Source organism: Pyxicephalus adspersus, chromosome Z (genome assembly GCF_032062135.1).
Source record: "Pyxicephalus adspersus chromosome Z, UCB_Pads_2.0, whole genome shotgun sequence".
NCBI classification, from domain to species: Eukaryota; Metazoa; Chordata; class Amphibia; order Anura; family Pyxicephalidae; genus Pyxicephalus; species Pyxicephalus adspersus.
In genome coordinates, this window is record NC_092871.1 from 44,354,871 (window position 1) to 44,372,119 (window position 17,249).

A 17,249-nucleotide genomic window follows, 5' to 3' on the forward strand; every position below is an offset into this window, starting at 1 on the left:
TAGTGAGTGTACAAAAACATATTCCCTGTTCTGTTCTGTCTTTTGTATAACAGTGTATGTTGTATCAGAAACTTTTGTTTTTTCTTATAAAACAGAAAAAAAAGATATTTGCAAAGGTAAAAATGTTAATGATAATAGGAAACAAAATGGGTGGAGGAATTAAATGTTCTAACAAGGCACAGAAATAGTTATTACTGCCTACATTATTTTTCAACACACATTATTAACATTCCACCTAACTTACAAATTGCCTTGGAAAACTGCTAATTTAGTAAAAGCAATTAAAACATATATTAATGTTTTATATAGACTGTGTTCTTCTAACTGAGGAAAACAGATGATATTCTATATTTCTGTTCCTTCTAATAGTAAAAAAATGTAGAATAACTTGCAACATACCAGGTATAATTAGGTAAATCACATTTACCTCCATAGTCTGCATCTTTAAAGTGCCAGCTCTGAGTACCCGTATGTACTCTTCTCGCTGCTCTGTACATAGTATTTTAGCAACATTTGGGTACAGGAGAGCACAGGTCCCAGGAGCCAATACTATAAAAATACAATTTTCTAGATCCAGAGCACAAAGATTAGATTATTGACTACAATGTGTGCTTAACCACAATGCATCAAACAATCATCATTCAGATTTTAGCAGTATTTTTCTCATCCGATTGTAATATTTTTAGTAGGCCTTTACAAGATTTTACAAGTTTATTGAAGAACAGAAACTTAAGCTGCGTACACACCTGCAATTTTTCTCGTTGGAAAGGATCTTTCACGATCCTTTCCAACGAGAAAAGACTGCACGATGCATGAACGATGCTGTACATACAGCACCGTTCATGCTCTATGGAGAGGGGAGGGGGAGAGTGACGGAGCGGCACCCTGCTGCGCGCTCTCCCCTTCCCTTTCATTAGGATCGGTCGTCGTCCATCGTCCATGGATCCGCCAGGACGGTCGTCGGACGATGGACAACGACCGACTGTACACACGGCAGATTTTCGCCCGATAATTGGCCGATACCGATTATCGGGCGAGAAAAATTTGCCGTGTGTACGCAGCTTTACACAGTAAATACAGATTAGTTTTACTGGAAACCAAAAGCCGCCAGCACATACCTGTAGCAGCCTACTGTACTTCCCTTCTTTGTCTAAATGGGGCCACTCTGGCTGGTCAAAGTTCAAACTCTTTAGAGTAGTACAAGAGCTTGTCCACCATCTAAACATTCTTACCACTTAACCACCATAGGGGATGTCACAATTGAAAAGTTAAAAGGAAAGGATGTGAAAAGATGACAGAGTAGGTAAGATTCATCACAGTCAAAAAGTGACAAAGCTTTACCCAATCAGAGCGGCCCCAAATTCTTGCAAAGCAGTGGGTAATGAAAACCTCTTCAGGTATGTGCATCTCTATGTATCTGCAACACCTCATATCTGTCACCAGCTATTGCTTTCTTAAAGTGACTCTTAAGGTCATGGGATATTTTGTTTGCATTGGCAAAGGGAACCATGTAAAAGAAGTGGCTGTTTTACATTATGTAGAAGATCTTTACAGTTATATATACAGTAAACCTTATCCTGTCTGTTACACTCCCTGTATTCATGCTCATCATTTTCTGTTCAGTATCTGTCAGTCCAAAACTGTTCACAAACAACTTTGCATCAGCATTTGCATAAAAAATTAGCCTTCCCCCCATACCAAAAGACCATCAGATATTTAAATCTATAATTACATTGGATGAGCTGTAATTACATTGGGACTTCCCAATCCCTGAAAGCTTAATCCTAATTACAAAAAAGCTTTCAACATCTTTTTTTTTGCCAACAAGAACAAAGAACAGGGTGCAGATAGGCACCATAAGTTCAACAAGAAAAAAACAAAGAAACTACTATGACCCAGTCCCTTATTAACATAAAATAAACACATATCATAAACTCAACTTTTAGTTAACATGTTACAGAGAAATATTCTAATTACACAATATGCATTAGATTTCATTCTATCTTAGTATTTTTTACTTTGTCATTCTTTTATAACTATTTAGGATATATGTGATTGTTTTTTATGGTGGGGGTTTTATTTGTAAATCAAAATTGAGCTGTTGCTTGCCACCATTCTAGTTAGTAAGCATATTGATAATGCTGACGTTCTCCAACATCCCATTCTGATGAAGTGGCTGCTGGTCCTGCCTGACAAGTGGGACTGAACATTAAGACAAACAATACTCTGAGCTTTCCTATTTTTTACGACAGCCTTCCTCAACAACAACCCCTAAAATACTTTTTAGGTATCAGGTAACCCCTGCTATAAATAATCAATGGCAAATTGTAAGGAATGTATGATTAAAGGAAGATATATATTCAAGAGAAGTAAAAAAAAAGAAAAAGAAACAAAAACAACTTCTTTAATGCTGACATTGTTTCAGTTCCAATTAATAAACAGATTTATAATGTACTGAGTTCTGTGTGTATGATACCAGCACAAAACCTGAAGACAGAACGATTTGTAATAACTGTTGATAACAGTATACCTAGCCGATAGCCTTCCGCCTACAGAAAATACCACTAAACATGACTGTAATGAACTTAGTATTCGACTGGGAATAGAAGCAGAATATATGTAGTGCTAACAACAGCGATACAATTAAAATGAAAGAAACACAATTACTAAAGGATTGTAATGCTTCTGAGGTCTTCGGCAAATACATGGAAGAACAAAAGGATGAACATTGAAGGTGAATAGAAAGATGAACCTAGTAAACAGTATAAATATTACAAAATGACCAGGGAATCCCTACAGGAAAATGTAACTTAGTAATAAGACAAGGGTATAACTAAAACCATAGTAGAACATGCAGCTGCTTAAACATGAAGCCCCAAAGTAAAGAGGCACCAGTCTGCAGTACAATGATTTGCTTAGGCATCAATATAATTTATCTGCTATAAAATTAACAAATTAATAAAAAAGAAAACATTAGTGCAGTGTTGAGTGTTGTTAACTATGCCACCATGTTTACCAACCTTATGACTTCCCATAGGATAGATCTCCATCTTAAAAAGGGGAACCTTTAATAGCACATATAGCAATGGCCAATTAAATTAGATTCTGGCAACTTGATGTATGTGGGCCTTATAAAAAGTTGCTTACCATATTCTCTTTTTCCCATAGCAATCAGCTTCTAACAGTCATGCCCACAGTGGAATGTGGTTTTGCAGAAATTGATTCTGTGGGCTAACAAACCTGTAGCTAGATAAAAAGTAAAAAGTTAACATTAAAGTTGCAGGCTAAACTCATTTTAAGTGGCATTTAGGCAGGCCTGGTAGCTGTTTTTAAAAATTCTGCATTAGGGTTCATGCCAATGGTTTTTTTTATATAAAACACTGCATTTTATATCCAAATGTATACTGCTAAACTATAATCAACAGCATTGTGCTTACTTGTAATTGACGTGTTCCAAACACACATCCAATGCAGGAAAACAAGACATGTAGATATGAGCCCCTTAAAGAATTTTGTAGGCTGTCATGGCTGAACTCTTATAATGTTAGCTGTCTTATTCTTTTGTCCAGTTACAGGTTGGGGTTTAGAATCAGTGGGTTAACTGATGCTGAAAGTCAGATTGAGGCAGTACATTTGGAGGAGCCCTGGTCTGAAGGTGAATCATTCAGGAAGGACTGGTTTTTATTTGTTTATTTTTATTTTGGTATTTTTGACTTGCATTCTGCATTGTGTTAGCCAAGAAGTTATAAACTGAAGAGAAACAAAAAAAATTAGGTTATTGAGCTGTGTGATAGAAATGGCAGAGAAACATCTGTCACAAAAATTGTAACTAAATGTGTCCATCTAATTGCTAGTTTATTTTAGGTTATCCTGAATGATTATATACTATAGGAACCCTAATAATTACAGTACTCAGATGCCTAAGTATAAATCTGGGACTGTTTATGTCATGTAATTGCCCCCAGAGAATGTTGCTGCAATGGTATGGATGATATTTTCCTGACATTGTTCATTTGTAAATGGCCTGATCTATTATTTATGTCTGTGGTTATTGAATCCTGCTAAACAAAATCTAGAGACACCACAAATGTTACAGTGCTAAAGCCAGAGCAGAGTGTGAAAGGAAAGCAGCCAATAAGAGATTTGCACCCACACAGATGAGGAACGCCAGCATCTGAGGAAGCAAGGGGAGGGAGCAAGGATCCCTGTGATAATATTTCAGCTCTAGGGCAAGCTTGCAGGAATTATCCTGCTGTGTTCCTGTGCTGCTTCTTACAAGTTCTTGTCATCTTTTTATACCAATCCTCTCATGGTTTTATGTAACTGTTTAAAAATTGACCAGGCTTCTTATCCTTGACTTAGAAGGGACATGTCTGTACATTCCATCTGGCACAAAGGCCTGGAAGGATTCCCCAGGAAAACACAGAAGGTACTGTAAATTGAAAGCAGTGCTGCATGCCCTCTCCCTCAAGTATGAATATGAACAAGTGCAATTTAACACACGAGAACATGATAAGACACTGCCAAAACACTACAAGCAGAGAACATTCCATTACAGTTTCTAACACGTACCAAGATTTGGTATAGGCCAGGGATTCCTAAAGTAAATGCCAAGTAGAGGAATCAAATATGCATAGCTCCCTCATTTAAAGTCACTGTCCCTATTTTTGGACCCAAGCCCTGTAGGGATTGGGGAATTCATATACTACACAAGCCAACAATAAATTGATGTTCACCAGCCCACCAAAGCATCTTTTAGCTGTAATTTTTATTGTTCTCCTTTTAATAAATGACAGTAGAATATAGAATATAGGAACAACTAACACAATTAGAAGATAACGGGTAAATGCTACTACACTAAGCACAAAAATGGGAAAACTCACCACTACGCATCGCTGCAATCTTATTCTGAATTGAAAATTAAAAAATTGTCCACAGAATCGTTCTGTTGGTGGGAGAATTCGGAAGACCATATGCCCTTTTATACTAATGATAGCATCTGATGCTTATATCTGTTGACAGCCAATATCAGAGCCTTATGCTCTTGGAATATATTCTTGCTGTTTAAATTTGCTAACACCCTGATACACTAAGTGAAAAACTGAACAGACGCATACACTAAAGGACACTAGGGACTTGAATGTCAGAGCCGGTCATTAAATATTTTGTGATTTTAGCCACTGCCTGTACAGTAGTCTCTCAACTCAAAAACAAAACTCCAAACAGAATATTTTCAGTTTTGCATGGAAATAAACTTGCTTATCATAGATTTCTTATCACGCCTTTGCAGCTCATTCTGGCAGCAATGGGCAGATTTCCATGTTGTCTGTCTTTGTCATCTCCTGATGAACCATGATAAGCCATATATTCTGATGCCTATAAAACCATGATATAGTGGCTGACATGATGATGATTCAGTATTTCTGTCACCTTTCATAAAATGTAGGGAGTATCTAATTTTCCAGTCCGGTGTCTTGAGTTTTTTGCACCCCAATATTTAAAATTGTACAGCACTGCTTAACATGTATATATTTATTATATATAATATCGCAGTTCCACCATTTCAGCAGGGGGACCAGAAAGAAACTTGCAGATGTGCCTTTAACTCCCTTAAACCAGTAGCAAACTGGCTGGAGATCATAACCTGCCTCTTTCTTCCATTAATATAGTTCTAAAGAATTCTAGCATGCAAATTAAATACTATTCTCTTGGCTAATGTGCTATCTAAACAAATTTACATAGATATCATAAAAACAGAATTTAGTCAAGTGTTTCAATTAATTTTTGAAGCAATGCGTGTTATTATAACTCTTTATAACTATTATATATGCAAGCATATAAAGCAAATTTACAGTCAGTAATCCTTCAATTAACTCTTGGTAATCTGCCTACTGATACTTTACATAACTACTAAGCCCCATTAACCAGCATTCACCTGTTCACTCGCGTGTCCTTGCTAGCACGATGAACACAACAAAACACATTTTTATCCCCTATTGGCGAGATTTCCAAACAGGAAGAAGTTCCCTCAGCAGGGGCACAGAGTGCAGAAACTGTACCCCATTTTCCTTGTTATCTGTACAACTTCTGGCTTTTGGTTTAGAATCATTAAGTTTGTTGGATTACTGGTTTGTGTTAATCCTAAAACATGCACAACCTTCATTGCATCGAACCACATGCAGCATGTGCTACTCTGAACTTGTACCTCCACAATAATGAAATGTAGGCACCAACATGCCTGCAGATTAAGCAATTAGGAAGTGCGATGATATATTTATTCTTCTCATGTTAAAAAGTAACACCATTCTTCCTCTCTTACATTCTATTGGCTTCTAAAAAATTACTGTGAACCTGTTATAAACCCAAAGACCTTATTCGACTGTGCATCTATTTTTATCAGTCTAATGTATTTTAAATATACTAAACTCAAACTTTGAATGTATCAAAATTTCTATTTAATGCTGATCTCCAGGCAAATAATAATCTCCCATCCCCTTCAAAGAAAAAAAATACGTTTCCGAAGACTAGGTAACATGGCACTCCAATCCCAAGTTTTCTATTTTTTTTAGTTTAGAGGAGGGTTGATCTTTTTCTGGGATCAGTGTCACTGCCTATGTGATGTTGGCACTTTTGGCTGTCCAAATGGTGAGGTCCTCCCATATTTTAGAAGAGAATAAAGCAGACATCAATGCAAACTGCATCTACAATGCTGGACTAACTGTCACCCAAAAACTGCACTGGCAAGAAACATGGACAATAATTTAAGGTATGTATGCATATAGGCTTTGAAGGAATATTAAATAATGAATCAATAAACAGGATTTAATGATGATGTAGATATTTTTAGTCTGTTGGTGCCCTATGTAAAATTACCTAATTCGGCTTCTCTAAATGTTGCAGCATGGATCCATGGATAGAATTGGATGTACTATTATAAGATCATAGGAGATTGGAAGGGTGTTCACAAATTTTGTACACATAGGGCCTGATTTATTAAAGTTTTCCAAGACCAGAGAAGATAGATTATCATGGCTGAAACTGGGTGACCCAACAAACCTGGAATGAAATCCAGTCCAGGATTGAAACACTTAACAACTAATAGCAAATCATTTTTAAGAAATCCATTCCAGATTTGCTGGATTACCCATGTTTGCCCGTCTATCATCTCGAGTCTTAACAAGTAGGTGGTCTCCAAAGCTATACATGATGAATTGAGAAACACATATTGTGGACCTCACAGTGATGAACCCTCCAACTCAAAAAAACATTTTGTCTCTGCCCTCTTTATTGCCTTGGAACTCTGGTCAATTACCCCTTACAACAACCCCTGCTTTCATAACAATATGTTTACAGAGATGTGTTTGAACTTCAGAAGGTCTTCGCATTTCTATCATTTTGGATGTTGCTGGCCATATCTTCTAAATCTGTTTACTATGACAGACTGGACCTAATTTAACAAAATGTCCCAAATAGAATAGGTTTGAGTTTCTCTACCACATCATATTCTCCCTTTTGTTTTAAAATATTCACTAGAAAATGACAACTGCAAGCTGGCTAGTTGTTTATACACTACACTAAAGTTTATATACTACACTAAAGTTTTATATTAAATCCTGGATGAATACAAGGCAAAAAGTAAAGATTAGCAATGAAAATAAAAAACAACAAATGTTAGAGTTACTTGGTTTAGTCAATTCTAAATGCATTGAAGAATGCAGCCAAGCCCTTTAAATCTCATTTTAGAAAAAAAGATTATACAATATTCCAATAATACATTGTGTGCTCATATTTACACAATGGGAATACAAAAAGAGTCTATCTCTCAAACAAATCAATTTTCTTTTTTAAATATGGATCTTCTATTAAATTTAAAACTGTGCACCTGTCAGGAGCAAAAAGAAAGCTGCTAAGGGATCATTTCACAAAATCTCTTGCATTTGTCAGATAAATAATTGAGAACAATCACACCACAATTATCTTCCAATTTAAGTGTGACTAAAGACATTTGAAAACAGAAAAGGCAATAGGAAATATAGCTGAAGTGGTAAAGTTTATTTTTTTCTCTTTATAAACCTGCAAAAGGGTTTTGTCATGTCACATAACTCCACAAAAGATTGATGAATCATCAAATTGGATCCAAACTGTTACCAACTGGATGGAGGTCCTTATTCTGTTAAAAAATTTAAATCAATATATAGAAGGTTGAATATTCTTACAATAATAGTTGTATATAATTGTTTTGGGTTTTTTTGGAATTAGAACAAATTAAAAAATATATCAATAAAAAGACTGTTTTGGGGAAGTACTGGGGTAACTTTCACTAACAAAATTCTCCTAAAATGTGTAGCACCTCACGGTGACTGTGTTTTTTCAATTTACACTGAAACAGTGAATCTTAGTTAAAAGTTATGTGAATCTTAGTTAAAGTGTATGTAAAGCCAAAACTTACTACAGAGTAAGAAAGTATAAAAACCTCTGTCGGGGTTTATTGCTTTGGCATAAGAAATAGAAGTGCCACCCACCAATGCCAGAATAGGACCAGGATACATTTTTTCAGGGTTATGGATATATATACCCATATCAATGCCATATATCTATCAAATATGTCAATAGCCCTGAAAAATTGATTTTTTTTACCCCTGTAGGTAAGATATCTATTGGGAAAATGTGTATGTAAACATTCTCTATTCAAAATATATACAAATCATTTACTTTATTTGGGGAATATCTTTTGTGCAAAAAAACATAACTAATAAAAAAGAGCTACTAAATAAAAATTAGGCTACTTGAAAAAAAGAGTGAATTCCCTTCATCAATCTTCATAGCCTTACTTTTAATTGGACAAGTATAGTACAGTGCTATTGGATCATAGTGCTCAATGTGTAACACGGGGTTACAGTGAAGCATGATAAGGATCCCCTGCTGCTCTTTCACGTGCCTGGGTTACCTTCTAAGAAAAAAGGGGATGTGGGACATTATTAGACTCAACAAGAACCATAAACCGTAACTGACAGAGAATTCACTCTTTTCTGTAATCAGGTCATTAACGCCCCCGCTCTACAAGTCAGTATATTAAATTCCACTGGGGTCTGTATGACTCCTGGAAATACAGATGTATTCAGTGTAAAACAATGTGCAAGTGAATGTACTACATGTAACACATCGCAGCTTTAGACAAGGGATTGTGTGCACTGGAATATTCTTATGTTATTAAATATTCTAATAATTTATTGTTAATTATTAGTAATGAGCAACGCTACCTAACTATTTAATAATTCATGACATTATCCCCTTTTAAAAGATCTTTATTAAAGCCTAAAATGTAATGTAACTCACCTGCCCCTGCTATTTCGGTGGCAGAGTAATACCTTAAGTGGAGAGCATAGCTAAGACCTCCACAAGCAAATCAGCAATATGCAGAGGCCTCCAGGACCAGGAGTACCTGTAAAGACTGCAGTCATCACACCTAGAGTCAGGTGTAAAAAATCACAGAAGTAAAAATAGAGAATATTGGGCTAGTAAGACACTAGAACTTACTTAAGAGGATATGTTAGGTTGGTGTTAGGATGAGTGATTAGAGGGTCTTACTAAAATTTGCAATTATATTTTTGGTAAAATTAAGTGTTGATGGCTCAAGGATAGGTGCAAAGATTTAAGATACAAATGAAGGGCTAAGTGTTGGGGAGAGTTTATAGTTAAGTGTTACAGCTCAGGTAAGAGCCAGGTTAAGTGTTTGAGTGCTTTAATGCTAGCCACAAATGTGGACCTACCATTTTAGTGCTAGGTCCATTTGAGGCAACATTGTCTACATGTTCTTGGTGGAAAGAACTCCCAATGAAAAACTACCACTGCTAGGAACTAACATCTTAGTATTAAACACATCATGCAGAATGAAATTAGGACATTAAAAATACTAATACTGGCATTCTTTTATTTTTTTCTGACAAACGCACAGCAGGTTCATACATTTAAGAGAGACAAATATAGAAAGACATTTATCTAACTTGCACACAGAGTGCCTATTATATTGCATCAGTGCAAGAAAGTGAAGAACACCTACCATGAAGCATGGATAGATGTCAAACCATAAAGAATAAAAATTAGGCCTTCTGAATGAAAAGAGCCCATATGCAATTAGCTGTTGTGAGATTCCTATTAAATATGTCTTCAGTGAAAAGTAAAAAGTTCAGGTATGTCAAGAATCTTTGGTATCCCCAGCCAGGTAAAGAATACATTGGTGATTTATCAAAATCTACATTCAGCAGTAAATGCCCTGAATTTTATTGGGGAAATATTTGGTTAAAAACATTTTCTTAATTGATCCCTTTTTAGTGTTTGCCCAATTAACTGGAAATCATAACTGTGACATGAGCTCTGAGTCATTGCTGCAGTGTTTAGAAGACATGGCTAAAATTCAGCTATCTTCAAAGCATAGTTATCTTCAAAGGATTTTATTTCTCCATTACACATAGAACACTCTGAAAAGAAATTGCTGAAATAATTTGATTTTTTTTCTTGTTCATAAACCTGTCTGCCTGGCTGTACATGCTGTGCAATGTGCTGCCCCTCCATGCACTAGAGTTAATCTGTTGTCTTACACCCACACTACAGTGCACCTGATCTATATGTATGCAGCTGAGATTCTGTTTGATGTGGTTATCGCAATGGTTTGCCCCCTTAGGATGTGTCACACTAATCGTTCCTAAAAATAGATTCTCCTCACCCCAGCTTTATGAAGGTTCAGCACTTCTACCCAATAGCTAGTGGGAACGCAGCCATACAATGATTTGCTGCCGACTACAGCAGCTGTCAACTTAACTGTTTCACTTCTGTAAACATATCTCATTCATATCCTGTGCTACTCACTGGATGCAATCCTTGCTTTTCAGCATAACATTCTGCAATAAAAATGAAAAACATATATATTTCCTTTTACTGTATTTCCCTTTCCCTGCAGACCTTATGGAGAATGCACTTTTTTGTTTCTTATTTGTTTGTTGTGGAGAATGTGTTCATAAGGCCTTGCCAATGTATGCAACATTTATGCCGATTTTTGCACATTTTTGTTTTAGCACGTTTTGTCCCAGATAAAAACCCTATAGATAAAGTTGATCCAGTGGAAACAAAAAACCCTGGTACAATTTGCTCCAACAGGGGAAAAATATTTCCTGATTCCATGAGGCAATCTGATGGTCCCTGAATTACCAGTCTATATCTATATAGTTATCTAACACTTTAAAACCCAGGTAAATTATGTTTTTTTGAATTTTCTTCCTGGTATGTCATTCATTCACTTACAAACTGATATTACAGTTGACATTCAAAAATCCGGCCTTCAATAATCCAGATCCTTCAGTTTTCCGGCATGGATTTCGGAGCGCATTTTTAAACTTACACTGTTTTCGGGAGGTGCCGTTTATGTTTTGATGGTGTTGTACTCCAGAATCAGCTGTTAGGTCTTGCTTTTCCTCCATAAAATGAAGCTGTTCCTGTTGCTGAGGATGCTGTTACTGTCAGTCCTGAAGATGATCATCCTGTGAGCCCATCTGCTATTTAGCTTCTTTTCAAAGGTACAGTAATGATTAAAATTCTGAGGCACTATTTTGTTTAGTTGAACTACAATTCTGTAAAACTGATTTATTTAGTTGGTGAACATTAAAATTTCAGTTGCTAGGGGGCGTGGCCTGGCCGGCTAGAGAGCTGGCTGTGTGAATCCGGAGCTCTGCGGGAGCCGACCAACATCCGCAATATCTCGGGCGCTATCTTACCCATCCATGGGCAAGCAAAAGAAGGCTAGGGTGGGGAAGCTTCCCCCTACCCCAGCCCCGCACCAGATGACGGCTCAGCCGTCCATACGGGCATATATGGAGAATTCCTCTCCGGGCCCAGCTGCAGCCTTCAAGATGGCGCCGGCCTCCTCCCCGCACATGTGGCAGCGGGGAGAGAGCGCGCGTCTCTCTGAATCGGAGGAAGGGGATTCCCAATCACCCGCCTGCCCTGCTGCCAGCTTGGATCCTACGTCCTCTCCCATCCAGGACCCGGAGACTTCTGCCCAGGAGCCGGTGAGTCCCATAGCATATGAGGAGAGACACTGCACCCCTGCAGCCTCTCCCCCCGGGGACACTGCCCAGCGGGCTAATTCACGGCCCTTTTCATCTAAGGCCAGAAGACAGGCTGATACTGGGCCAGGGGCCTCATTACCTGCCCGGGACCTCTCCCGGGGGGGGCTCAGGGATGTCCAGACAGCTGCTTCCCCTGGGGGGGCCTTTGATCGCCCAGGCAGCTCTTGGATGGATCATGGGGCCCAGGGATCAGATGAGGAAGACAGGGGAGAGGGGACCCGGCTGGGCCTACCTGTGAGGAGGAAGAGGGGTTCTACACAACAGGAGAACTCTTCTAATATATCTTGGCACCAATATCTGCAGCTTTTACCAACTAGAGAGGATTTCCAAAAATTAGTGACAGAGGTACAGGCGACCTGTCGTGCGGAAATAGGAGCCATGCGTGCTGACTTACACTCGCTAGCTAACAAAGTGGATGTGCTGGATCTATTTGACCGCTCCTCCACCTGGTTTCTACCCTATTGCACAAGGTTTTAGGTCCTATATCCTTTTATACTCACCTGCTATTCAAGGAATATTTGTGATATGCTCTGTTTGAGAACTGGTTGTTACTGTGTTTGAAACTCAAAAAAAAAAAAGCCATTGTTGCCTTCCCCCTTTGTGTTATTCTCCCCCTTTTTTTTTCTGTACCCTGTTGAAAACTTCTCAATAAAAATACAATTTCAAAAAAAAAAATTTCAGTTGCTTTTCCTTTAGTGTCATTTCATTTAGTGTTATTTCATTTTAATATATACATCATATAACCTTCAAAAATCCGGAATATTTGAAAATTGGGCACACCTCAGGTCCTGGATTTTTGAACCTGTACTGTACTATAAATGTTTGTATTTTATTGGGTGTGCTTTAAGAACATGTTTTTATGTATTTGACCAAATTTTTGGGATTTTCTGCCTTTTTTGGGTCCAAGTGTTTTTTTAAGCAAATCACAATAGACAAATTTGTCAAGTACTGGTCAAATGTTTACATAAAAATACCTGTGTACTGTCCTTACTTTATGACACATAGATTATACATTCTCTGGCATGTGACTAAGTAAAGTAAGACACTGGGACTTGATACTGAAGGCTTTAGAAATGAATGGAGATTAACTACATGTACAAGAACACAAGATAATAACCAACCTTTACAAGGCTTCAACAATGACAGAAAAATAAAGCATTTTCCGACCCAAGATGTTTTTACAAACCCCAGAGTTAGCAGCATCCTGAAAACAGCATTCCCTTGTTATACACAGTAGGTTAATAGGAAAATGGGTGGGAATAAAAAGTCCCAGGTGTGATTGAATAAATAAATGATTTATTATTTGAAATAGCTATTATGTAATCATAATAACACAATTAGTTACTGGAATAGATTTATATGAAGTTAAATACTGCTACAGGCTTTATTCTAAAAGTAATAGATGTACTGCTGGAGATAGTTGAGATCAATTTTCAAATAGTGGAAATCAATTGTCATTAGGAACCATGGTAATATGTTTTTTGTTGTCTAAGAAATTTTCCAACGTTGGGCAATTTTACCATATGGGAGTGAAAGACACCATTGGTTGAGAAACTAAAAAAACCTAGAGAAGCCATATACCAAAGATAGTAGAGCCAATGGGAGGTTTCTTTTATTTGTTTAATTTAGGAGATTTTTAGAAGTGGGGCTGTGGAACTTTTGTTTCATGGTTTCATCTTCTGTGTTTTGTCTTGGGTTAGTTTTGTCTGGTTGGAGCTCCACTAAGGTTTAATTAATGCTTAATGGTCATATGTTAGAGTATGTTAGGGTAAGTCCAACACTAGGGTCAATCCCCCATTCTGTGTAAATGTTTTTATTTGTTTAAACATAGTTGTTAATTAGCCCCTTAACATGCCATGTAAAACCTATACAATCTTCTATTTGACACAAACCTGTCAAGACAGCATACTGCTAATATTAGTATGAGCACGGCTGCCTATTCTACATGCGACACCAGCTGATACATACCGTGGCTGCAGTCTCAATGCCAATTTTATTAGGACCAGATGGGTTCCTCTTTTGGGTACTACCATAAGGGACTATCCTCCCCCTCGGAAGGGATATCTCTACATCTACAAATTGTCCAGGATTTTTTCCCCCAGGTTTGTCTACACGCACACGCTTTATCTTCAAGAAATTTATACTTTAAAGTACTGTGTTCATTCCCGCTAAACGTAACCTCAGCCCTGAAGAAGCCTAAGATTGGGGAAACGCATTGGGTAATCGACTTAAGCTGCGTACACACCTGCAATTTTTCTCGTTGGAAAGGATCTTTCACGATCCTTTCCAACGAGAAAAGACTGCACGATGCATGAACGATGCTGTACATACAGCACCGTTCATGCTCTATGGAGAGGGGGAGAGCGACGGAGCACCCTGCTGCGCGCTCTCCCCTTCCCTTTCATTAGGATCGGTCGTCGTCCATCGTCCATGGATCCGCCAGGACGGTCGTCGGACGATGGACGACGACCGACTGTACACACGGCAGATTTTCGCCCGATAATTGGCCGATACCGATTATCGGGCGAGAAAAATTTGCCGTGTGTACGCAGCTTTACGCTTGCGACACCACTGTTCATATGTTATATATTCCAATTAGGAGTTCATTGTCTAGTGCCCCTGAAGGGCCTATAAAAAATGATCTGGATCTCCAGTCATTATACAGCCGAATATTGCATTGCACAGTAATTGTCATATGTATTATGAGAAATATTCACTAATACAATCCCTTTTTTGCCACAAAACCCTTCTCCTTGTACTGTTTTCCAATGAGCACTATTAGTACTACAATAATACAAACAGTATAAAACAAAAATGTTGGGCATTGGACCATTAAGCATCGTGATAAATTTTCCAGCTCTCATAAATAGTGGTGCAAACTCATAATATGTAGGAAGCAGGCTTATTTTTATTCATAACTTTAAATCATTCCAAACTATATTTGTTACTGCTCTCATTAGTAGAAAATGTCAAGGCTGACATTTTCTATAGAACATGCTTTGGGAGATTCTAAAACTCTAATATAAAGTAAATTACAATCAGTTTTATCAAGGTGATACTCGGAAGATGATTTTCTACACAGTTGTTGTGTATCATTCACAGGATATGCTGCATAATGCTCAAACAGAAGTCAACTTTACACAACAATCTAGTAAAGAGGCTTTTAATTCCTCACTGTATCTCATCATCTCACACCTTTCTGGTGTCAGAGAAGGATTCCTCTTGGTCATAAATTAATTATAAGCACAGGAAGAATAAATAAATGTTTTGTAATGCAAATTTGAATTTTCTTTAACAAATACTGACACCAGTGGTATTTCCTGGGAAATAAGAGTTCACAAAGTATGACAATTACCCTAGAGAAAAGTTAATTAATAGGAAACCAAAGCATATATACAAGAAATGCTGAACACAGATAATGTAAATAAGCTACTTAAAATATGCAATGTACAATAAACAAATATATGACACATAAATATACAGAAAGTACAGAGGGATCAATATTCATTATTTTCTTAAAGCTGAACTCAAGCTTCAACTAAAGCTGAACTGAATAAGGCAATTCTAAAAAGCCACCATTATATGCCAATATGGTAAATAAAGTTTTTTTTTGCATACAGCTACCAAAAGTACCTAAATCTGTCTTAATATAATGTTCCTGTAATTCCATTTGCAGAACTGACAAAAGCAGAAAAGAAAAGAAAAAGAGAAAAAGAGCACTATAGCCAGTCAAACTTTACAGTACTATCAATTCAACACTGAGGGCTTCCTGAGAGGAGGTGAGGACAGAGTGACGATAGTACTTTTTTTTATTGAACGGTCTCAGGGTAGGGTAAGTTCTTGACCAAAATGCATTTCTCAACTGCATTACAGTTTGTAGGGTGTTCTCAGGAAGTACAGATTCAGCTAGGCTATCTAGCAGGGGTGCTTTTTACAGAACTAAAAATCTAATGGACACTGAAATATTTCTTAAGTATGTATTTTAACTATATACTTAATCACAGTACTTGGAGTTCAGCTTAATATTATTTAGGATGTTTTCCACTTTTTATCTTGGGTCCATTCTCTAACTTGTAAAATTTATTTTAACAACAATAAATAACGCCAACCAAACACATAAATGCCCCACAAATGAAAAACTCAGTAAGCATTCTTTTCTTAACAGTCTTCTGTCTGATATTTAAAATGAAGCTTCTTATGGCATAGGGACATAGAAAGAACACACTTGAAAAGTCAAGAGATATAGTTTAGGAGCACCTGTCACTGATAGAGGTGCTAAGATGACACAACTGACTTGGGCTTTAATTCTGAGATCCCCATGGAAAACCACAATGAAAAGCAAACACTTAAGTAATCCAACAAGAGGCATACATATGGTACTGTGGGACTGCCAAGGGTGTGGTTGAACTCCAGCTTGTAGGCTAAGTTGTAATTGGCAAACACTACAAAGAGGTTTTAAGTCTGCCAGCAGGCAGAATCACATTTCACAGTTGCCTGTTATTTGTTAGCTGCTCACTTTAAAGTTTAAAAGAAAATCCTGTTAAGTCTAATATCTGACATTTTGTATTGTTGAGATACCAGTCAAACCAGCTGATAAAGTTTGCTGGGGGAATGGATTAAAAACTATGCATTATTTATATGTGGAAATTAATGTAAATGGTACAGAAACATATTCCCCCAGCCTCATACCTGGTGCACAGGCAGCTGGTGTAATCCAGGATGTAAGACCCTCCATCTGCTTCTCCCCTTTCTGCTGTCTCTTCGAACCTCCAATGTTTTTGAACCTAGATCACCATCCCCTAAAACCAAATAAAAATTTAAAAAATGTATATATATTTATTGTGCAGCCCCTTTCTCCCAACTAATTTCATTTATTGTGCATCCTTTTATACATAGGATTCATATTTAGTAAAAAGCTAAGACTGTGAAGGATAAAAAGTATTTTTGAAATAAAAGGTTTACTCTACTTTGGTGTTCATGTTGGTAACATTTAAAAGTTAGCACCTCAGAAGATCACTATAATAAGTGGCACTGAACCCTTTTAGAACCTTTAGAATGGCCAAAAAGTGAAGCTAAATGTTGGAAGTTGAAACAAAGAAAGGAAAATTTTATATCCCTTTTCCAGAA

At 37.2% G+C, this 17,249-nt stretch overlaps 1 protein-coding gene across 1 annotated transcript in view; it reads right to left on the reverse strand.

The window, feature by feature from the left end:
• LOC140342941 (uncharacterized) overlaps positions 1-17,249 on the reverse strand; it is a 246,050-nt gene that overhangs the window by 176,565 nt on the left and 52,236 nt on the right. The window contains exon 5 of the mRNA XM_072429314.1: positions 16,812-16,921. Within this exon, the coding sequence (XP_072285415.1) occupies positions 16,812-16,921 (110 nt within the window). The remainder of the gene's footprint in view (positions 1-16,811; positions 16,922-17,249) is intronic.